Genomic DNA, 25,437 nt, shown 5'->3' with positions numbered 1-25,437 from the left:
CACCCTCTTGTCTTGCAGGTGAGGATGGGAACATCAGCTTCCTATTCACCTCATGTGCTTTCTCTCATGCTCCTCACCATGATAGACTCTGGTCACCCTGGAACCATAGGCCCAAATAAACTCTTCCTTCTGTGAGTTGCTTGGGTCACAGTGCTTTATCACAGCAACAGAGAATTAACTAATACACACTTGTGTTTGTCACATTTGGTCCTCTACACAGTTTTACCTTTACTCCCAAGTCTTCCATTTTTATGTACCTGTGTGTGTGTGTGTGTGTGTGTGTGTGTGTGTGCGTGCACGCACTTTTGTCTGTGTCTGTGTGTGTTCAAGTATGTGTACAGTTATGCATAAGTGTGTGGGCCTGTGTATGCATGTGTGCATACAGGTGCTTATTAATGTCCCTGTTTGTGGACATTTGTGTTATAAACTAAACACTACAAATGAGTTTTAAAAAAACTACAAAATGTGACTACAGGAGTCTGACTTTCCTTATTATGATAATTTTCTCACAATAATTTTCTCATAAATGGCATAGCATCATTATTCTTTATAGATGGATATATTTCCAATAAGTGTATTCCAATTTTTAAAGCATTCTTTAATTGGTAAACACTATATTAATTACATTCCTGCTGCTGTGACAAAACACAATGACCAAGTAAAATCATAGGAGAAAGGGTTTGGCTTCCAGTTCTAGAGGTAAGGGTTTCCTTGTTTAAAGGAGGCATGGCAGGAAACATCAGATATGATGATAGGAAGAGGAGATCATATTTAAACCTGAAGACAAAGCAAGAGGAGCAACAGAAAATTCTCTATTGTCTCAAAGACCATCCCCAGTGACATGTATTCTCCTGCAAGGCTACATCTCTGAAATCTCCTGAAACACTGACAACCTACTAGGTGACAAGTCTTCAACACCTGAATCTATGGGGAACATTTTTATTTAAACCACCTCACACTCCTAAGCTGAGTCATGAACTCATTGTTGCAGTAAGCCCTAAAGTCAAGTACTTCTGATACACGGACTTAAAAGTCCTTCAAGTAAACACCAAGAAGTGATGGAGTTGGAACATATGGTACAACCTGTTTGTTTTTGTTTTTATTTTTGTTTTTGTTTTTGTTTTCGAGGAGTATCCCTTCTGGATTCCAGAGTGACTGGCCTAATTCACATTCCCACTAGCAGTGTGTAACCATTCTCTTTTCTACATATTGTAGGCAATATCTGTTAATATATGGGTTTTCTATTACTGTGAAAAAGCAACCAAAACTGAATTATGGAAGAGGGAGTTTACTTTGGCTTAGGTTCCAGTTGGAGAGTTCTTAATGGTGGGGAGGTATAGCAGCAGAAAGGTAGAATAAGAAGCAGAGAGATCATATCTTCAACCACATGTAAGAACCAGAGAAAGTATGTGGGATGAGGCTACACAGTCTTAAAGCCCAGTCCAGTGGCCTAGTTCCTTCAGCAATGCTCCTTGGTCTAAAAATTCCATCACCTCTGAAAACAGCACTTCTGACAGGGACTAAGTATTCTAACACCTGAATCATCTCGGAGCATTGATTATTCAAATTATAATATATATTTCTACTGTTTGAGTTCTATGTGTGTGTGTGTGTGTGTGTGTGTGTGTGTGTGTGTGTGTATCTTTGAGAATTCTCAAATTTTCTTTCAGTGTGGTTTGATCCGATTAATTCTCCTTCCCCCTACCTTTCCCTTTCTATGCCCAGATTTGCATCCTATACCCTTAAAACCCTTCAAGATCAATTCTTGCTGTACTAATAATATTTGATATATTGCCTTCTGCTGGTGCATGATCAGCTTTCCTGAGGTGATACTCTTAGAGAAAATTGACCATCGCTTCCAATAGCTTACAAATGCCAATGGCATCCGAGGTACGGGTGGGACTCAATGCTCAAATATTTTAGACTGGCTTGTGCTTTTGACGTCTCATACATGCTATCAAAACTGAACTCGTATGTGCAGCTGCTTTGCAGTGTCCAGAAGATACTGTTTTCTTGTAATCATCCACTGCCTTATTATATGGGGATTCATCCACTGGCTTGTATTCCATAAGGCGAATATTGTATCATTAGAAACATTTTTAAATGAAACTATATTTTGCTTATTTTCTTTTCTTCCCCAAGTTCATCCATCTCCCCACCTCCTTTCAACCATATGTTCTTTCTAAAAAAAACAAAAACAAAAACAAAAAACAAATACAAAAAACAAAACAAACAAACAAACAAACAAAAACAAGACCAAACTCATTAGAATTAACCACCCAAAACAAGGCGAAGAAAATAAAATCGCATCCTCCCAAAACAATTTATAACAAAATGTCACACTGTAAGCAAATTAAAACATACATACACAAAAACAATGGAGTCCATTATGTTGGGCATTTGCTCCTGAACATAAGACCTGCCCTGGAGTGGTTGATATGCCCAGTGTCACTCTGTGGGAGAAAACTGGTTTTCCCTGTCCCAGCAGGTATAAGTGAATGTTCAGTTGTTCATTTTTAACCGATTGACTAGATTTTTATTCAGTTCATTCATTCATTCATTCACTCATTCATTTGCTCTTCTTAAATAAAACAAAAATAATTTAATAAAACAAAACTATGACATGGAAGTCAGACAACAGAAAGGAAAGTGCCTCCTCTTCTATAGCGTTCTCTGAACTATAAGAGAAGGGTTATTGTTTTATTATTTTTTTAAAATATTCTCCTCTCATACAATACATTCCAACTGCTGAATTCCAACTCTCAATTACCACCATTCCCCTGTCCATCCCTGCTCATCCTAGATTCCCTGGCCCTCAGTTATCCTTCTCTAAAAAGTAAGAATTCAGAGGATATCAACATGGCGTAACAGGATAAAGTGAGTTAGGCACAGACTGTAATATCAAGGCTGGATGAGGCCACCCAGCAAGAGGAAAAGGGAAGGGTACCACAAGTAGGCAAAAGAAGACTCAGATATACACACTCCTCTACTGTTAGGAGTCCCACACCACAACAAGCTAAAAAAATGATAGCATATATGCAGATGACCTAGTGCAGATATGTACAAGCTATGTACTTTTGAATTCAGTCTCTGTGAGCCATTATAAACACTGATTCTTTGATTCTGTGGGGTGTGTTCTCTTGGTGTCTTGGACTGCTCTTTCTCCTACAATCCTTCCTCCTCATCTTCCATGGGATCCCCAAGCAATGCATAATATTTGGCTGGGGTCTCTGAATCTGTTCCCATCAACTGTTATAAGAAGCCTCTGATAAACTCTGGTCTAGGTACTGCTCTATGGCTATAGCAGAATAGCCTTAGAAATCTGTTTTTGACTAGTTGCTATTGTGGTGGTCTATCGTTGTTTAGTTCTTTCTTAGTTTTTCGAGCAACCCAGCTTCAGGTTCCTGGCCATTAGGACAGTTGTCTGGCATGGGATGCATCTCAGGGCTTGAGTGTCAAGTTATACAAGTCATTGCTTGCTCACTCCCACAGATGTAGAGCACATCCCAGCACATCCTGCAGTCAGGACAGGTTTTGGATCCAAGTTTTTATGGCTGAGTTGGTGTCCAAGGTACACTATTGAGAGTCTTGCCTAGTTACAGAAGATGGCTAGTTCAGGTTCAATATTCTCCATAACTAAGTCCTTAATAAGGTCACTTTCATAGTTTCCAGAAAGTGTCTTCTTTCCTCTAGGTTTTGACATTGCCTCTAAATGCCCCACGATTCCATCTCTCTGTGTGTCTTCCTGTCCATTACTTCTACCTCCATACCTCCCTCCCTGAACCCTTCTTTCTTGTTCCCATCTCTGTCTCTAATCACCCAGAAAATCTATTCTATACTCCATCCCCAGGGAGATCCATATGACCTGTACCTTCCAACCACAGATTTCTCCTTGTTACTTAGCCTTTTCTGGGTCTGTGAATTGTAACATGATTATCCTTTAACAACATTTACATAACTACATGCTATGTTCTCCATTCTGGGTCTTGGTTGACTTACTCTGGATCCTTTTTGGTTCCATCCATTTGCCTGCAAATATCACAGTCTCATTTACCTAAGAGCTGATTAGTAATCCATGGTGTAGATGTCTTATAATTTGCTGATCCATTCTACAGTTGAGAAGCTTTTAGGTTTAATCCAGTTTCTGTCAATTTTAAATAAAGCCACTGTGAACTTAGGTGAGCAAGTGTCCTTGTGGCAGGATGGAGTGTCATTTGGGTTTACACACAAGAGTAGCATAGCTATATCCTGAGATAGATCGATTCCCAATTTTCTGAGGAGCCAGCATATTGACTTATATAGTGGCTGTACAAGTTTTCAGTCCCTCCATCAATGCAGAAGTGCCCTCCTGCCTCTACATCCTCACCATCATGAGCTCTGTCTTTGAGCTTAGTCATTCTAAAAAGGTGGAAGACAGAATCCCAAAGTAGTTTTGTTTTACTTCCCTAATGGCTAATAATATTGAATATTATTTTACATGTTTCTCAGCTAATAGAGATTCCTCTATTGGGAATTCTCTGCTTACATAAGTACCTCATTTTTTTTTTCATTTAGATTGTTTGGTTTGTGGTTGCCTATGCTCTTCAGTTTTTTATATACTTTGGATATTAGCTCTCTGTCAGATGTTGAGTTGGTATAAATCATTTTTCATTATATAGACTTTTGAAGTTATTCTTTGACTTGCAGAAGCTTTTTGATATCATGAATTCACACTCATTATTTATTGATGTAAGTGCCTGCACTATTAGTGTTCTCTTTAGAAAATTGTCTTCTGTGCCAATGTGTTTAAAGCTGTTCTCTACTTTTTCTTCCTTCAAGCACAGTGTGTCTTATTTAATGTGATTGTTAATTTGCCTTGAGTTTTCTATGGGTGATAAATGTAGAGCTATTCACATTATTAAACATGTATATATAGAGTTAGAATAGCTCCATTTGTTGAAGATTCTTTCTTCATCAAAAATCAGTTGTCCAGAAGTCTGTGGATTTACTTCTGGGCTTCAATTCAATTCCATCGCTCAACATGAGTGTTTCCATGAAAATACTTTGTGGTTTTTATTACTATAGCAATGTGGTATGATTTAAAATTAGGAATAGTGATACATCTTTAATTTATTTTACTATTTATTATATTACTTCTACTGATCCATGAGTATGGTAGACCTTTCCATCTATAGGTATCTTCTTCTGTTTCTTTATTCCACGACTTAAATTTTTATCATAAAAGTATTTTTCATGACTCATTTGGCTCCCCGTAAATATTTGATATTGTTTTGTGGCTCCTATGAAGAGATATGTTTTCCTGATTTTTTTCTGTTTGTCATTTTTATACAGGAAGGCTATTATTTTTTTTAGTTAATCTTGTGTACAGCCACATCTATGAAAGTGTCCATCAGTCATAGGAATTCCCAGGTAGGGGTTGCTTATGTATACTCTCATGGAATCTGCAAATAATAATATCTTGAATTTTTATTTGCTAATTAGTATCCCTTGAATTCCTTCAGCTATCTTACTGCTGTATTGCCCATTTGGTTGAAAACATGTTATCTCCAGTATTTGCCATGTTTTTGTCTGAATATATATGTGTGTGTGTCTGTGTTTCTGTGATATAGGCCTAGTTCTTGCATGGGTTAGCTCTATGACAAATGTTTGATATACAGAACAATAACAAAAGCCACAGGAACATACAGTTTGAGACAGAAAGGGCAGTTAATGTAACTATGTTTGTATATTTATAAATAAACTTACAGTGCAAGTTCTGAACATTACTTTTGACTTTTAGCTCCATCCATTCTTGCAAAAGGGACAGCTTGGGAGAAGTTCCAATAAGGAGAACATTGTGAACAAGGAGATTTTGGCAACCGAGTTTGACATCTTTAATTACCAGTCTCTGCAGAGTGGTACAAAAGCTCAAGTGAAAGTTGGCGAGTTTGTCTTTGAATCTCACAGAGTTCAACATTTTTCAATAAATGAAAAACTCATAACTTGGGGCAAATATGGCAAGGGGGTGAGTATCTTTGCATTCAGTACCATGTGCTGTCCTTAGAGTGGAATTCCTCAGATAAGAGAGTTGTCAGAAGCATTCAGGTTTTGGCCTAGGAAGAGCAAATAAATTTAATTGCAAAAAACCCAAAGCTTCTGATCACAGAATAGCAAGAGAGAGTTAAACTTGAATCCATCAGATTCTGGGTCCCAGAAAAGTAAGAGAGAGTTAATGGGTCTTTAGCCTTTGCCTTGCATCCCTCACTGGGTCCCAACTCAATACCTGACTGCTGGTGTGGGACCCCAGCAAGTTACATCATTCCTGTCTATTCTTATGAGAGTTGGCTATATGCTATCTTTGACTCACTGTTTCAAATCTTTCTCTGATTCATCACTTTGTCTGCACCATCAATTAGATTTTACTTTCAACTATGTATTCTTTATTTACATTTCAAGTGTTATCCCCATTCCAGCCCCCCCTCGGAAAACCCCTATTCCCTCACCCCTCCCCGTTCTTCTATGAGGGTGATCCTCCAACCACTAACACCTCCCTTTCCTCCATTCCCCTACATCTACACTGGAGCATCTATCAAGCCTTCATAGGACCAAGAACCTCTCCTCCCATTGATGCCTGACAAGGCCATCCTCTGTTATATATGCAGCTAGAGCCATGTGTACTCCTTGGTTGGTGGCTTAGTCACTTTGAGCTTGGAGGATCTGGTTGGTTGATATTGTTGTTCTACCTATGGTGTTGCAAACCCCTTCAGCTCCTTCATTTGTTTCTCTAACTCTGCCATTGGTCCTATGGTTTGCTGCTAGCATCTGCCTCTGTATTTGTAAGACTCTGGCAGGGCTTCTCAGGAGGCCTTTCAGCTAGTATTTCTTAGAATCCACAATAGAGTCGGAGATTGATGACTGTCTATGGGATGAGTTCCAAAGCCTGACTGACTCTAGAATGACTTTCCTTCAGTTTCTGCTCTGTACTCCATATATGCTCCCGTGAGTATTTTGTTCTTCTTTCTAAGAAGTACCAAAGAACCCACACTTTTGTCTTCACCCTTTTTAAGCTTCATGTGGTCTGTGAATTGTATCTTGAGTATTTGGTGCTTTTGGGCTAATATCCACTCATCAGTGAGTGCATACTACATGTGTTCTTTTGTGATTTTGTTATCTGAGGATAATATTTTCTAATTCCATCCATTTGCCTAAGAATTTTATGAATTCATCATTTTTAACAGCTGAGTATACTCTGTTATGTAAATGGACCACATTTTCTTTATCCATTCTAGTGTTGAAGGACATCTGGGTTCTTTACAGCTTCTTGCTATCATAATTAAAGCTGCTATGAACATAGTAGAGCATTTGTTATTGTTATCTCTTGGAGAGTCTTTTGGGTGTATACCCAGGAGTTGTATAGCTGGGTGCTCAGGTAATATGATGTACAATTTTTTGACTGCTTCCTTCTACCAACTAATTTTACCTTCTTTGTTTGGTATTAAAGATGTGCTAAGGGCTGAGCAGTACCACAACTAGAAAAGCTATTTTCAGTAAATAACACAGTCTCTGTATGCACAGTATAATTAAATATCCTGGACATATATTTCTGGATTTGAATTTTAATTTTTTATGCACATTAATTCTCTTATTTCTGGAACTGATCACCCTGAATATCTCACTGATATGTTAAAAAGAGATATAACATAGAAATGTGGAACATTATGGTCCTCAATAGACCAAATACATTTTCTCCAATGGAAAACATTGCGTACAACAAACACTTCAAAGCAGGTCTCATGATCAGGATGAGTTTTGTAGCACAATAAGGGAATCAAGAATATTAATACAAATGGTTTTATCTGAGTACAGTTTAGTGGGTCTTGTTTTGCTTTGTTTTTCTTTTTGTGCTGTTGTATTTTATTTTTCTAGATTTTGAGGGATTTTTGTTTTACTGGGATTTTGGTTTGTTCTTTGAGAAAGAACATAGATTTAGGTGGGTAGGAAGGAGGAAAGGATCTGGACAGACTTAGGAAAGGGAAAGGATATGACCAAGGTATATTCAAAGTTTCAGAGTTGTTTTAAATATAATGATATATACTATATGATATATAACATCAATAAAAATAATAGCTGAATGAAATAAAAATCAATTGTTCAAAAGGAGAAAGAATAAAGAAAGAAGAAATAAAAGAAAGAAAGGAAGAAAGAAAGAAAGATAGAAAGAAAGAGATACATTATTCTCACACTCTTTAAACACATGGTAGGTTTTTGTTGTTACAATACACAATAGGCCTGTTGAAATCTACCCTCCCGATGCTAATATTGGATGTAATTTATTGTCTGCCTTCCCTCCTCCCATGTCTCCTCCACAGATTCCTTTATCTGTTTGCAGTCAAAGCTGTCCACTCGGATTTAGGAAAACACCTGTTGAAGGGAAATCATTCTGTTGTTTTGATTGTCTCCCATGTCCAGAGGGAGAGGTTGCAAATGATACAGGTATTTATAAAATGATTTTGAATGTGGAAATTTATAGAAATGATTTTGAATGTTGGAATGATTCACAATGGGGCAGGGACTTGTAACACACATCCTGAAAACAGTTTACTACTAATACTTTAAAACAAGTTCTTGCTGGGTAGAGGTTGCATAGGTATTAAGTTTCAGCACTCAGTAGTTGGATCTCTAATTTTAAGGCTAGCCTATTCTGCAGAGTGAGTTCCAGGACAGCCAAGTCTGTTCAGAGAAACCCTATCTTCAAAAACAAGTAAACAAAGATCCAGTCATTTTTGTTACTGTTGGTTGTTTCTTTATTGGTTAGTGGGTTACGTTGTCCAGATTGGTCTCAAACATCTGGTCTCCAGTAATCCTTCAGGGTTAACTTCCTGGGTAACTAAGACCACCAGAGTGTGCTTGTGCATTTGGCCCTCTTTTGCCTTTTGCACAACTGCATTGAATTCAATTTACTTTCTTTGCACTCTGCTTTTCACAAATGGTTATGTTACTGCTGTAGCAATAGCAATGGTTAAAGTAATTGCTCCCTGCATACCCTAAACTATGACCAATGGTCAAAGGTAGAGTCACTGTATAGCCCTAAGAATTAGCAGTCCCAGCAAACCCTAAACAATACGTATAGTTCATACTGTTCCTGTGGAATTACTTTGAATCTTATGGGAACTCTTATTATGCATTCCATGAGATGGTAATCTAGCATGAGGTCACTGTAAAACTAAGCACAGAGAGATCCCAGAGGATGAGTGATGTGCAGGGCTCTGAGTGATGTACAGAAATATTCTTTCCACTGCACTCAGACTGTCCTTATGTCACATCTTCCTTAAATTCATTCTAAATGCAAACCTCCCCAGAACAGAACAGCAATGGTTTCTGCCACCATTGTATCTTTAATTCACATTTAAAATCAATTTCAAAGCAGCTAATTTATTATGCCAACTTTATTCTTCTGAATGAAATGTTTATTTATCAATGATTGTTTAAAAGACTAATATTTCACTTTGTTTTGTTGGTAAAGTAGTGGTAGTTTGCAAGCCCACTGCTTCTTCTTCAGTGCTGGGCTTGCAGATGAGCACTACCAAGTCCTTCATCTTTCTTTCTTTTTTATTTTTAATTAACTTTGTATTGGTACTTTGTGATTTTCACATAATACGCCGCTATCCCTCTTATGTTCTCCTCCTCTTGTGTCCACCTTCCTCTTGCAACCTTCCACTGTACTAAGAGAAAAATGTCTCATTGTGTAAGCTGTAATATGTCACAGTGTGTCATTTGTTATTCCCTTTTGTCTACACTTCTTTGCTTGCCAATGTTGTTTGTTTGCAAATATTCGTTAAAATGACTTATTGGTCTACTATGAATTTTCTGGATTCTGCTACTCTATAGTTACTGGGACTCCTCTTGGATATCCTGTTTTTATTTTCCTGTGTTGTGGAGATTCTGAAGTTTTAGATATTTTGGAGTGGCCCCTTTTTCACCCCAGGAGTTCATAGTGCCGTAGATGTTCGAGTGGACCAATTCAAAGGCCTAGATCATAAAGACCTTCCTTCCTTTATGCTTTTAGATTCAGTTCACAAACAACCCCATATACAGGGCCAGCTATTCCCTGCTACCCAGGTGAAGTTCAGGGACTGTTCTCCCAAGTAGTGCAACTAGTGAGGGACATGGCCACTTTTCCCATTCTCATAATCCCAGGGCCAGCTCTTCTGCCTGTCATAGATGGCAAGGAACAAGGGAGGGTAAGAGAGAATCTCTCCTTGGTTAGCACCACCAGCCAGCAGATAAGAGGAAGCTCTGTATCTCCCATTACTCATGTTCTTCATGCTGGCTCACGTGCAATCCCCATCCCTAGCTCTACTGTGCTGACCAGGCAAGGTTCAGGATCTGGCCTTCTGATTGCTGAAGAATATAAGAGGTATGGACAGCTCTCCTGCTCTGATGACCTTGGGACCAACCTTCCTGCCAGTTGTAGATAACAAGAGGCAATGAAGAGGTCATCTCTCCCTCACCCATGTCACTGCATGCAGTCAAGTGGCTCATCAGCTCTGTCATGCATATGCAGTTGGGCCTGGTTTGTTTGTGTCCCCAACTACCCGGGTCAGCTCAATTGTGCTGACCATGGGATGTGCAGGGTTCATTCTCCTGTGTACTGCAGCTGGTGAAGGAATTACATTAGAATCATAGTTTTGGTCTGAATGGCCCCTTCTGAGGATTGTCTGTATAGAGTATTGTGATTATACTCTAGCCTCTGGCCTTCAGGCCTAGAAAGACTTCTAGTCTCTGGGCTATTCCTCATTCTGGGAGTCATTGGGGTTTATGCAGCACTGGAATAGTGGTAATCTCGAGCTTTCCTTTTCCGGGGAGTGTTAGGCTGTTAATCATTCAAATTTTCCTAGGTGAGAACACAGTGGGTGGACATAACCTCTCTCCTCTCTTCCACCTACTGGTGTACATGTGACACAGCAGGCACCCCTGCAACTCTTCTAAGTGCAGTTCTTGCTCTGTAGTATCAAATTCAATACAGCTTCTTTATTATTTTTATTTTATTTATTTATATTTTATTTATCTATGTTTTATTTTAGAAAAGTAATAAACTGACTTAAATAGATAAAAATTGAAGAAAATATATCCACACTAATATTCTCATATTCTCTAGAAATACAATCGCTTTTAAGTACCTTCTTACCTAATATGATTGTTGCAATCTTCCCCTCTTCTCTGCATAGGGATGTCTAGGCCACCAACAAAAGGCTTAATGTTTGCACTGAATCTCCTTTCCTTCAAGGCTAACAGCCACCGATTATAAGATTATCTTTTTATTTCAATACTTACACATCTCATAATTTGAAGTAATAATTTTTATGCTGTTTCTAAATATATTGATTCTTACAAAATGAGTTTGTAAATTACCAAGTTTATATTTATTGAAAATCAGGAGATTAATTGAGTGATAGAACCCCACTGTACTAAATAATTCTAAGAAAAATATTTCTGCCATCATCAAGCATTTAGTGCATTTTTGTGCTGTGAATTGAACTTAAAGCCGTGAACTATGTTAGGCATGTGTTCTAGGTGCAACTGTAATTCACAGACCATGTGATTATCACCATAGAAATGTTTCATTATTTGGAATAAATTTAATCAGAGCTCACCATTTGAATATATATTCAGGCTACATTCTAGGACACACTAGGTTTTCAGTGGTTACCAATACTTCATTATATGCTTTTTAGAACAATTAATCTATTCTCTGGTAATGAGATGACTAAGTTAGCCAGAGCCAGGGTGACTCCATGACCTGTTACAAACTGGTAATTTGGGAGACTAGGCCCAAATTTCTGTTTATCAGACCAGGAAAAGTACAAAACCAATCAATTTCAGGAAAAAAAAAAACAACCCTGAGAGGCAATAAGTAAGCTTTCCCATCACCTCTCCTGAGCCCACTTCATAGACATCCAATCAGCAGCTATTGAAGCTCCCTGACCATGTACCTTCAGCCAAGTATACTTGATCAGAAAAACTCCCCCAAGTCCCCATTAACCAATCACAAAGGCACCCATATGTGTGGAGATGTAGGCAATCATTCAAAGGTAAAAGTCCCCTTCTTCTACCCCCACAGGCTGTATATTGATGCTTCAAATCCACACCTGTTTCTTCCATCCTGATTTAGAGTACATCCAACAGTAAATGTTCTTTACTGTTGCATACTATTTGAATCTGTAATATTATTCATTGCAAATAATACACCCTTACATTTGGAGGCTCATCTGGGATTTACTGTAACCCTAACTCAAATAGTTGAGCTTTTTCTGCTCCAATTCCTAAGTCTTGGTGCCTGGTTATCTATTGTCTTGTCTGGCTCTGTGTTTAATCTGGAGTCAAAGAAGGGGATGGTAGATAAGTACTTGTTAACCAGCCAGGCACTATGGAGTATTCTCACCAACCTCCCTATAGGAAGAACTTGCTAGTTCATATTTGATTTCTGAATAATCTCTGGGTTTATGGGCTTTTCATATGAAAGAAGGAAGACCATCAAAAAGAGCCTTCTGGTTCAGTTTTTATTTTTCCCAGAAATGTCATTTTGTCTATCTGTGTGTATTCTGTCTGTGCTTTTTGTCTTCTTGTACAAGATTTTCTTTCATTCCTAAGATGAGACAGGTCCAGAGCACCCACAGAACTTTATCCTAACCCATTTTGTAGAGTTGTGGGAGAGTCTGGTCTGGTTTTTCAGCATGGCAAGCTAACCTTTGTTTGCAGAAATAAATGCCCACTTATAAAGAAGGATGGTCTGAGAAAGAAACTTTTAAAATGTGACTTTAAACTTTATTTCTATGTTGTCTCTAAAAAGTTTTCTATAAATGTTCTCTAACAAAGTTCTTCTAAATCGTTCTTCTCTTAAAAAGTTCTTCTTTAATTTCTAAGGAAGTGGGGATTTCTCCTCTTTTTTGTCCTCAGCACTTACACATCTTTCAGAATACATGATCACGTTGTAAAAAGTTCACCACAAGTTTACCCATAAATTCAAATTAAAAATTGAATACTGAGTTTACAACAGAGAAATTTGGATATCTCTTCAGCGTATTTATCTTGCTATACATTCATCATCTTTCAGTAGCTCTACATATTCACAGAAAGTTAAAAACCCTAACTTTTCTGACTAAGGAATTACTGAAGTTTCACATAGATAAACCGAGTCAATATTTAGTCTTCTGTTATTGCACCTATAGCAAATCATTAGTTCCCTTTTTATGGCACTTGGTCAATTGTTTTAGTATCATTTGGAATGTGCTCCTAAGTTCTAGATACATGCCTAGCTCAGAAGCAACTAACTTGGGATCCTTGAAGAATGGAATTGCTCTCACGGTAGTTTTGACATAAGGAAATAATAACAGTTTTATAATAAGTGATATTAATAGTGATATTAATAATTACGACTATAATTTTGGGAATTCTTATAGGATCATCATTAAGTATTAACAAATCATCTCTTTGACTATATGGCATCATTACAAGTCAGTGCATCTTCCTTGTTCTGCAGAAACCTTCTCAAAATAATGGGCTAATAACTAGTGTGTATGTGTGTGTCTGTGTGTGTTTGTCTGTGTGTGTGTGTGTCTGTGTGTGTGTATCATATTAATCCCAAGAATCCTTCCTTGAATGTAGGATTGTTTGGCCTTGCCTAGAGAAGCATAACTGTCCTTAATTTTATAGTCCATGGTGGAACCATCTCAGGAAGATTACCAGTTAGTTTTTAGCTCCTCTTTGATGACTCCTGGCAACAAATGTTACTGTCTATAAGGACACAGGCTGCAGATCCTCAGATGGCATTTCCTGGTCAAAAAGACCTCTAATTGTTTGAAAGACTTTTTTGTCATCAGCTGTAGTGCTTCCCATGCTCCTTCTTCTGCATGAGAGTCTATCCTGCTCCCTCTACTTGATTCCTGCCTCTGCCCCTGAATGTGATCTCAGTCCTCCTCCTTATATCCCTGATCAACCAGCATAGGAAGAGGAATAGGAAGAAACAGCTTTTGACTCCTCTGAGTCTTCTGACTCCATTTGGACTCTATCTTACACTTGGGCCTGTATTGCCCAGAGCACTGACTCTAGAACCTTATCCCTCCAGGACCTGCAAATGCACAGATGATACAGTTCATAATATATTTGTCATTTGCTAGTAATGGCATTGTCTTAGTCAGGGTTTCTATTCCTGCACAAACATCATGACCAAGAAGCAAGTTGGGGAAGAAAGGGTCTATTCAGCTTACAATGCCATACTGCTGTTTATCACCAAGGAAGTCAGGACTGGAACTCAAACAGGTCAGGGAGCAGGAGCTGATGCAGAGGCCATTGAGGGATGTTCTTTACTGGTTGCTTCCCTTGGCTTGCTCAGCCTGCTCTCTTATAGAACCTAAGACTACCAGTCTAGAGATGGTCTCACCCACAATGGGCCTTTCCCCCTTGATCACTAATTGGGAAAATGCCTTACAGTTGTATCTCATGGAGGCATTTCCTCAACTGAAGCTACTTTCTCTGTGATAACTCCTGCTGTGTCAAGTTGATACAAAACTAGCCAGTACAGGCATTTATAACTGAAAGATGCAAACTTCTCTATTTTCATTGAGACACTCAATACTCATAGGTCTTTTTTTATTCAGTCATGTAACTCACTGGCCCACCTTAGGCAATGGTCAGCAACTGCTCCAGGTCCCCTTCATGACAAAGAAAAGAGAAAAAAATCATGGTTGCTGCATGTAATTTCCTTCTTGGAACAAACGGACTGCTATTCCAAGTCTAGTCTGACAATGTTGCAGCCTTCTCTAGTCTCAACCTAACTGATGGAGGTAAGGAGAGTCTCTCTCTGGTTCTACCACCAGATTTTTATGGGCGTTACCTGAGAAGCCATTAGGTGGTTCATAAATTTATCTAAGGTAAGCCAGGTGATATAGAGAATAAATATGTACCACAGAGAATACCTCAAAAATAATTTTTGAAGCTGATATAAGGCTACAGGGGAGAGTAAGATAAACTAAAATGGACATGGCTTTAAATACTATCTACCCTTATGTGGATGAAAAAGGGGGATGTAAGAAAAGAACTTACCAATCAATCCAATCGCGCAGAACCTGAGACTGCAGTACATAGGGAAGCAGACTACCCGGGCCTGAACTGGGGCACAAGCCCCTTCCGCTCCACTCGAGCCCCAGGCTACCTTGCCAGCGGAGTCGCCTGACACCCGCAAGGGCACACACAGGATTCCACAAGGGATCCTAAGACATCTAGTGAGTGGAACACAACTTCTGCCAGGAGTCCGGTTTGAACACCAGATATCTGGGTACCTTCCCTGCAAGAAGAGAGCTTTCCTGCAGAGAATACTCTACCCACTGAAACTAAGGAGAGTGCTACCCTCCCAGGTCTGCTTATAGAGGCTAACAGAGTCACCTGAAGAACAAGCTCTTAGAGACAACTATAACAGCTAGCTTCAGAGATTACCAGATGGCGAAAGGCAAATGTAAGAATCCTACTAATAGAAATCAAGACCACTCACCATCATCAGAACGCAGCACTCCCACCCCACCTAGTCCTGGGCACCCCAACACAACCGAAAATCTAGACCCAGATTTAAAAACATTTCTCATGATGATGATAGAGGACATCAAGAAGGACTTTCATAAGTCACTAAAAGAATTACAGGAGAGCACTGCGAAAGAGTTACAGGCCCTTAAAGAAAAGCAGGAAAACACAGCCAAACAGGTAGAAGTCCTTAAAGAAAAACAGGAAAACACATCCAAACAAGTAATGGAAATGAACAAAACCATACTAGAACTAAAAAGGGAAGTAGACACAGTAAAGAAAATCCAAAGCGAGGCAACGCTGGAGATAGAAACCCTAGGAAAGAGATCTTGAACCATAGATGCGAGCATCAGCAACAGAATACAAGAAATGGAAGAGAGAATCTTAGGTGCAGAAGATTCCATAGAGAAAATCGACACAACAGTCAAAGAAAATACAAAATGCAAAAGGATCCTAACTCAAAACATCCAGGAAACCCAGGACACAATGAGAACACCAAACCTACGGATAATAGGAATTGATGAGAATGAAGATTTTCAACTTAAAGGGCCAGCTAATATCTTCAACAAAATAATAGAAGAAAACTTCCCAAACATAAAGAAAGAGATGCCCATGATCATACAAGAAGCCTACAGAACTCCAAATAGACTGGACCAGAAAAGAAATTCCTCCCGACACATAATAATCAGAACAACAAATGCACTAAATAAAGATAGAATATTAAAAGCAGTAAGGGAGAAAGGTCAAGTAACATATAAAGGAAGGCCTATCAGAATTACACCAGACTTTTCACCAGAGACTATGAAAGCCAGAAGGGCCTGGACAGATGTTATACAGACACTAAAAGAACACAAACGCCAGCCCAGGCTAATATACCCGTCCAAATTCTCAATTACCATAGATGGAGAAACCAAAGTATTCCACGACAAATCCAAATTCACACTATATCTTTCCACGAATCCAGCCCTTCAAAGGATAATAACAGAAAAGAAGCAATACAAGGACGGAAATCACGCCCTAGAATAAGCAAGAAATTAATCCCTCAACAAACCAAAAAGAAGACAGCCACAAGAACAGAATGCCAACTCTAACAACAAAAATAAAAGGAAGCAACAATTACTTTTCCTTAATATCCCTTAATATCAATGGACTCAATTCCCCAATAAAAAGACATAGACTAACAGACTGGCTACACAAACAGGACCCAACATTCTGCTGCTTATAGGAAACCCATCTCAGGGAAAAAGACAGACACTACCTCAGAGTGAAAGGCTGGAAAACAATTTTCCAAGCAAATGGTCTGAAGAAACAAGCTGGAGTAGCCATTCTAATATCGGATAAAATCGACTTCCAAACCAAAGTTATCAAAAAAGACAAGGAGGGACACTTCATACTCATCAAAGGTAAAATCCTCCAAGAGGAACTCTCAATTTTGAATATTTACGCTCCAAATGCAAGGGCAGCCACATTCATTAAAGACACTTTAGTAAAGCTCAAAGCACATGTTGCACCTCACACAATAATAGAGGGAGACTTCAACACACCACTTTCATCAATGGACAGATCGTGGAAACAGAAACTAAACAGGGACACAGTGAAACTAACAGAAGTTATGAAACAAATGGACCTGACAGAAATCTACAGAACATTTTATCCTAAAGCAAAAGGATATACCTTCTTCTCAGCACCTCACGGGACCTTCTCCAAAATTGACCATATAATTGGTCACAAAACAGGCCTCAACAGACACAAAAATATTGAAATTGTCCCATGCATCCTATCAGACCACCATGGCCTAAGACTGATCTTCAATAACAACATAAATAATGGAAAGCCAACATTCACGTGGAAACTGAACAACACTCTTCTCAATGATACCTTGGTCAAGGAAGGAATAAACAAAGAAATTAAAGACTTTTTAGAGTTTAATGAAAATGAAGCCACAACGTACCCAAACCTATGGGACACAATGAAAGCATTTCTAAGAGGGAAACTCATAGCTCTGAGTGCCTCCAAGAAGAAACGGGAGAGAGCACATACTAGCAGCTTGATAACACATCTAAAAGCTCTAGAATAAAAGGAAGCAAATTCACCCAAGAGGAGTTGATGGCAGGAAATAATCAAACTCAGGGGTGAAATCAACCAAGTGGAAACAAGAAGAACTATTCAAAGAATTAACCAAACGAGGAGTTGGTTCTTTGAGAAAATCAACAAGATAGATAAACCCTTAGCTAGACTCACTAAAGGGCACAGGGACAAAATCAGAAATGAAAAGGGAGACATAACAACAGTTCCTAAAGAAATCCAAAACACCATCAGATCCTTCTATAAAAGGTTATACTCAACAAAACTGGAAAACCTGGACGAAATGGACAAATTTCTGGACAGATACCAGGTACCAAAGTTGAATCAGGATCAAGTTGACCATCTAAACAGTCCCATATCACCTAAAGAAATAGAAGCAGTTATTAATAGTCTCCCAGCCAAAAAAAGCCCAGGACCAGACGGGTTTAGTGCAGAGTTCTATCAGACCTTCAAAGAAGATCTAATTCCAGTTCTGCACAAACTATTTCACAAAATAGAATTAGAAGGTAGTCTACCCAACTCATTTTATGAAGCCACTATTACTCTGATACCTAAACCACAGAAAGACCCAACAAAGATAGAGAACTTCAGACCAATTTCTCTTATGAATATCGATGCAAAAATCCTCAATAAAATTCTTGCTAACCGAATCCAAGAACACATTAAAGCAATCATCCATCCTGACCAAGTAGGTTTTATTCCAGGAATGCAGGGATGGTTTAGTATACGAAAATCCATCAATGTAATCCATTATATAAACAAACTCAAAGACAAAAACCACATGATCATCTCGTTAGATGCAGAAAAAGCATTTGACAAGATTCAACACCCATTCATGATAAAAGTTTTTGAAAGATCAGGAATTCAAGGCCCATAACTAAACATGATAAAAGCAATCTACAGCAAACCAGTAGCCAACATCAAAGTAAATTGAGAGAAGCTGGAAGCAATCCCACTAAAATCAGGGACTAGACAAGGCTGCCCACTTTCTCCCTACCTTTTCAACATAGTACTTGAGTATTTCCAGAGCAATTCGACAACAAAAGGAGATCAAGGGGATACAAATTGGAAAAGAGGAAGTCAAAATATCACTTTTTGCAGATGATATGATAGTATATATAAGTGACCCTAAAAATTCCACCAGAGAACTCCTAAACCTGATAAACAGCTTTGGTGAAGTAGCTGGATATAAAATAAACTCAAACAAGTCAATGGCCTTTCTCTATACAAAGAATAAACAGGCTGAGAAAGAAATTAGGGAAACAACACCCTTCTCAATAGTCACAAATAATATAAAATATCTTGGCGTGACTCTAACTAAGGAGGTGAAAGATCTGTATGATAAAAACTTCAAATCTCTGAAGAAGGAAATTAAAGAAGATCTCAGAAGATGGAAAGATCTCCCATTCTCATGGATGGGCAGGATAAACATTGTAAAAGTGGCTATCTTGACAAAAGCAATCTACAGATTCAATGCAATCCCCATCAAAATTCCAACTCAATTCTTCAACGAATTAGAAGGAGCAATTTGCAAATTCATCTGGAATAACAAAAAACCTAGGATAGCAAAAAGTCTTCTCAAGGATAAAAGAACCTCTGGTGGAATCACCATGCCTGACCTAAAGCTTTACTACAGAGCAATTGTGATAAAAACTGCATGGTACTGGTATAGAGACAGACCAGTAGACCAATGGAATAGAATTGAAGACCCAGAAATGAACCCACACACCTATGGTCACTTGATCTTCGACAAGGGAGCTAAAACCATCCAGTGGAAGAAAGACAGCATTTTCAACAATTGGTGCTGGCACAACTGGTTGTTATCATGTAGAAGAATGCGAATCGATCCATACTTATCTCCTTGTACTAAGGTCAAATCTAAGTGGATCAAGAAACTTCACATAAAACCAGAGACACTGTAACTTATAGAGCAGGAAGTGGGGAAAAGCCTTGAAGATATGGGCAAAGGGGAAAAATTCCTGAACAGAACAGCAATGGCTTGTGCTGTAAGATCGAGAATTGACAAATGGGACCTAATGAAACTCCAAAGTTTCTGCAAGGCAAAAGACACCGTCAATAAGACAAAAAGACCACCAACAGATTGGGAAAGGATCTTTACCTATCCTAAATCAGATAGGGGACTAATATCCAACCTATATAAAGAACTCAAGAAGGTGGACTTAAGAAAATTGAATAACCCCATTAAAAAATGGGGCTCAAAACTGAACAAAGAATTCTCACCTGAGGAATACCGAATGGCAGAGAAGCACCTGAAAAAATGTTCAACATCCTTAATCATCAGGGAAATGCAAATCGAAAAAACCCTGAGATTCCACCTCACACCAGTCAGAATGGCTAAGACAAAAAATTCAGGTAACTGCAGATTCTGGCGAGGATGTGGAGAAAGGGGAACACTCCTCCATTGTTGGTGGGATGGCAAGCTTGTACAACCACTCTGGAAATCAGTCTGGCAGTTCCTCAGAAAATTGGACATAGTACTACTAGAGGATCCAGCAATACCTCTTCTGGGCATATATCCAGAAGATGCCCCAACTGGTAATAAGGACACATGCCCCACTATGTTCATAGCAGCCTTATTTATAATAGCCAGAAGCTGGAAAGAACCCAGATGCCCCTCAACAGAGGAATGGATACAGAAATTGTGGTACATCTACACAATGGAGTACTACTCAGCTATTAAAAAGAATAAATTTATGAAATTCCTAGCCAAATGGATGGACCTGGAGGGCATCATCCTGAGTGAGGTAACATATTCACAAAGGAACTCACACAATATGTACTCACTGATAAGTGGATATTAGCCCCAAACCTAGGATTCCCAAGATATAAGATACAATTTGCTAAACACATGAAACTGAAGAAGAATGAAGACTGAAGTGTGGACACTATGCCCCTCCTTAGAATTGGGAACAAAACACCCATTGAAGGAGTTACAGAGACAAAGTTTGGAGCGGAGATGAAAGGATGGACCATGTAGAGACTGCCATATCTAGGGATCTACCCCATAATCAGCATCCAAACGCTGACACCATTGCATACACTAGTAAGATTTTATCGAAAGGACCCAGATGTAGGTGTCTCTTGTGAGACTATGCCGGGGCCTAGCAAACACAGAAGTGGATGCTCACAGTCAGCTAATGGATGGATCACAGGGCTCCCAATGGAGGAGCTAGAGAAAGTACCCAAGGAGCTAAAGGGATCTGCAACCCTATAGGTGGAACAACATTATGAACTAACCAGTACCCCGGAGCTCTTGACTTTAGCTGCATATGTATCAAAAGATGGCCTAGTCGGCCATCACTGGAAAGAGAGGCCCATTGGACACGCAAAGTTTATATGCCCCAGTACAGGGGAACGCCAGGGCCAAAAAGGGGGAGTGGGTGGGTAGGGGAGTGCGGGTGGGTAGGTATGGGGAATTTTGGTACAGCATTGGAAATGTAAATGACCTAAATACCTAATAAAAAGTGGAAAAAAAATAAAAGAGGAAGAAATTACAGGCTGAAAAAAAAAAAAAAAAGAAAAGAACTTACCTAAAAGTTGGTACCATGAAAGAGACTTATTTATCCAAGAAATAGGTCCTGGTGACCTGAAATTGGCGAAAGTGCCTTTGGATCATAGCTGCCACTCCCCTGCTGGTCAAGGATGCTGACAAGATAACCATGTGACAAAAACTTGTTATCTCTATCCCCATATTATTGATGGGACACTTTGTAATTTACCTTGCCAATGGCTGTCCAACCCCAAACTGTTACACTGACATTCAGGGGTCACTTGGGGACTGCAAACTGCTGAATGCTGACTATTAAAACTTGATGTTAATCATTAGCCCAATCCACATGATGGACCCTTGCCTTTCAGCTGGGTCACATCACCAGATGCTTCTTATCCATGACCTATTGCCCAATCTTTGAATAGCATTTCAGCCTTCCTGAGCCCCCAAGGAAACAATGAATGTCCTAATAATAGAAAAAAAATCAATTATTAAAAAAATGGCATCCATTATGTCACCTCACAGGCTGAGGTGCTAAGTAAAAAAGGGCCTGTATTTCTGACATTAATTCATGATTTTTAAGTTTCAATTGACCCCTTAGGTAATGACTAAGACTTTGGGGAAAATTTTTTGACAGATCAATGATTCAATTCAATTACAAATCAGAGGTTGGAATGAGCGGACACAGTCAGAGCCAGGCTGACTTCCTAACAGACTGACAGTTTTGAAGACTACGCCCAAGTTTCTGTTTCCCAAAACTGCAACCATCCAAAACAAGTCAATTCCAGGATAAGAAAATTAACTTCATGGGCAGCCATGAGGAAGCTCCCCCACCACCTAGCTTAAGCCATATTAGCAAAAGTCTCCAGAATCCCTCAGTTACTTAACCAATCATGAAGTCATTCATACCTCTGAAGTTAGAGACAACCAATAAACGGAAAGAAAGATAAAAGCCAGACACTTCTACCCAAAGGGACTTTAAATGGACCCTGCAGAGTCTACACTTCTATCTTCCATCCTGAAGTATGATAAACCCCTGCATGTGAGTTCTCTGCAAAGGAAATGCTCTTTGCACTTACATACTATTTGAGTCTTAGATTATTTGAGTATAGATTGAACAATAATTTACTGGTATTATTAGAAAAAAAATTTGACTCAGAACCTCACAGTCAAATATGCAAATTTTTCTACTTTCCTTTTTTCTTTTATCAGTTTCTTTTTCTTTCCTTTCTCTTCCCTTCCCTTCCCTTCCCTTCCCTTCCCTTCCCTTCCCTTCCCTTCCCTTCCCTTCCCTTCCCTTCCCTTCCCTTCCCTTCCCTTCCCTTCCCTTCCCTTCCCTTCCCTTTCCTTTCCTGCTCTTTTTGCCCTTTTTGCCCTTTTGCCCTTTTCCCCTTTTCCCCTTTTCCCTTCTTTTTCCTTTTTTGCCCTTTCCCCCCTTTCCCTTTTTTCTCCTTTTCCCCTTTTTTCCCTTTCCCCCTTTTTTCCTTTTCCCCCTTTATTCCCTTTTTCCCTTCCTTTCCTTTCCTTTCCTTTCCTTTCCTTTCCTTTCCTTTCCTTTCCTTTCCTTTCCTTTCCTTTCCTTTCCTTTTCTTTTCTTTCCTTTTGAAGCAAGGCCTCACTATGAAATCCTGGCTGGCTGGGAATGTGGTATGTAGACAAGACTGGCTAGTAATCCTCCTATTTCTGTCTCCTCATTATGAGAGTTACAGATATGTAATACAGTGACTTGCTATAATCATATTCCCTATTAAAGTTTGGTCCTATACAAGTGTCCTTCAGAGTAAATGAAGTATAAGATTAGTGAATAAGGCTTTCTATTCCACTGGATTTGTCTTAAATATTCAAAGACTTACCTCTACTTGTATCTTTTTAAAAAGGGACACTATGTGAAGAAACTTACTAAATTTTTCTGTGAAAGTACAGATACCTCAAAAACATAAATGTATATAATAAATGTATGTTGAAAATTAAGTGCAAAATTATTTTTCCAACAATAAAATTTAGAATTCAGTGAAGAGTTTTATGGAATTCAAGCAAACATGCACTTGTTTTTATCATAAGAAGAATATATTCACCTCTAAAATGTATTGCCTAAATCATTATTTCTAAGACAATGATACATCATTTGGTGAAATCAAAATCAAAGAAACAAAAGAAAATACCACTGCTCCTAAACATGGGTGTCAGTAACGTTGGCAAGTTTTACCTTCTAGGCTTTCCATAGTAATAACTAAGAGCGCCCAGAAATAAGAGCTCTGGGAACATAGTGGAATATAAGGTAGAAAGGTTGTAAGAGCCAGATAGAGGATATCTGTAGTGAAGCAGTATTTATCAGATATGACAGGGTACTTGAGTATTGAAACTCACAGAAGCAACAAAGCAAGCCAGACCATAACCCCAAATTGATGGGGGACAAGCTCATATTGAACCAGCCCTCACAAAGAGCTATTGGTAGTTGATGCATGCTGGAGTGAAAGAGTCAGTATTCTTCAGATATGTGGTCATGATTGGCTACCCATGTTATGGTAGAAGATTCTATATCCTTATGGACACACACAGGATTCAGTGAACATAGTGGGATTAAAAAAAAAAACAAAAAAGCATAAAGTTCAGAGGAACAATTATTGGAGGGGGTAAGAGAAAGAAATATAGGGCAAAGAAATGGGTGCTGCATTTGATCAAAACATATAGGCATTTATGAATTTCTCAAGCAATAAAAAGATATTTTAAGAACAAAATGTACAAAATGGAAAAAAATAAACACTTCAAAGTGTATTTTTTCTTCCTTTCATATGTCATCAAATGTAATTTTTATATTTTCTGATTTCCCTTCATTTCATTTCTATATTAATGACTCTTTCATATTTTTCAAGTCCACTTTCTGAAGACTCCATGGATTGAAGGGTATCTGGATTTTTCTCTCGTGAAGTAAGAGGAACTAATTCATCTATGGTTGTTTTTTTTTTTTTATAATATTATGATTCAGTGAATATAACCAGGGACATTTCTTTCAGAATTCAACAGTGATTCCACTTAAGATATACATCATAAATGTCCATCTGTGGTCTCACCAGAGGAATATAATAAACAAATGTGCTTCCCTTTCAGATATGGATCAGTGCATCAAGTGTCCTGAAGATCAGTATCCAAATAAGCAGAAGAATAACTGTCTTCCTAAAATTAAGATATTTTTGTCCCATGAAGATACTCTGGGAGCTGTTTTGGTCTCCTTGGCCATTAGTTTATCTGCCTTTTCAGCCATGATTTTAGGATTATTTATCCACTATCGGGACACACCCATTGTCAGAGCAAATAACAGAAATCTCAGCTATGTCCTCCTAGTTTCTCTAATGCTCTGTTTCTTTTGCTCATTAATATTCATTGGCCAACCTAGCACAGTCACTTGTGTCTTGAGACAAATGATCTTTGGGGTTGTATTTTCTGTTGCTGTGTCTGCTATCTTGGCAAAGACTTTCATTGTGGTTGTGGCCTTCACAGCCATCAAACCAGGAAGCACATTGCAAATGTGGATGGTGACACGACTTTCAAATGCTATAGTCTGCTGTGGTTCCATCATTCAAGTGTGCATCTGTGCAGTCTGGCTGGGAACATATCCCCCTTTCCCTGATGCTGACATGCACTCAGAGTTTGGGCAAATCATCCTCTGGTGTAATGAGGGATCCACCCTTGCATTCTATTGTGTTCTAGGGTACTTGGGCTTTCTGTCCAGCCTCAGCTTGCTTATTGCTTTTCTGGCCAGAAGGCTACCAGAGAGCTTCAATGAGGCAAAAACAATCACGTTCAGCATGTTGGTTTTCTGCACTGTGTGGATTACTTTTGTACCCACATACCTGAGCTCCAAAGGTAAAACCATGGTGGCAGTGGAGATTCTTTCAATTCTGGCCTCCAGTTCTATCTTACTACTCTGTATATTCCTTCCCAAATGCTATGTGATCCTACTGAGGTCAGGTGGCCATTCTAGAAAGAAGTTTTTTAAATGACTTCCTCCTTAAGGCAAAGGAATTTATTATGATTTGTGTAAAATGAACTATGTAGGAATATAGATTCAAAAGAATAGTGTAAAGTCAATGAATTTATCTTAACTATGGCAAGTGCTATTTAGTCAAGTGTCCCTGCTGTCATTGGAGATGACCAGACACAGTAAACAAAGCCTTCACAAGTTAGAATTGCTAAGTAGAGGTGACTTCTGGTATGCCTACTATATGATTCTTTAAATCACATATCTCTAATTTTCAACATAATGTAAGAGATTTGTAAAGAATTAAGCG

General features: G+C 38.7%; 1 protein-coding gene and 1 non-coding gene across 2 annotated transcripts in view; one reads left to right on the top strand and one right to left on the bottom strand.

The window, feature by feature from the left end:
* The window catches only part of Vmn2r22 (vomeronasal 2, receptor 22), a 40,878-nt gene extending 15,729 nt beyond the window's left edge, over positions 1-25,149 (top strand). The window contains exons 4-6 of the mRNA NM_001104637.1: positions 5,780-6,004; positions 8,349-8,472; positions 24,257-25,149. Coding sequence (NP_001098107.1) covers positions 5,780-6,004; positions 8,349-8,472; positions 24,257-25,149 — 1,242 coding nt within the window. The remainder of the gene's footprint in view (positions 1-5,779; positions 6,005-8,348; positions 8,473-24,256) is intronic.
* Gm25065 lies at positions 10,844-10,975 on the bottom strand. The gene has a single exon (XR_003956624.1). It is a non-coding gene; the product is annotated as a small nucleolar RNA SNORA17 (small nucleolar RNA).
* Positions 25,150-25,437: the final 288 nt, after the last annotated feature.

The sequence above is a fragment of the Mus musculus genome, chromosome 6 (assembly GCF_000001635.26).
Source record: "Mus musculus strain C57BL/6J chromosome 6, GRCm38.p6 C57BL/6J".
Taxonomy (NCBI): Eukaryota; Metazoa; Chordata; class Mammalia; order Rodentia; family Muridae; genus Mus; species Mus musculus.
Note: the sequence above shows the minus strand (reverse complement) of the source record. Positions and strands in the feature narration are given on the sequence as shown.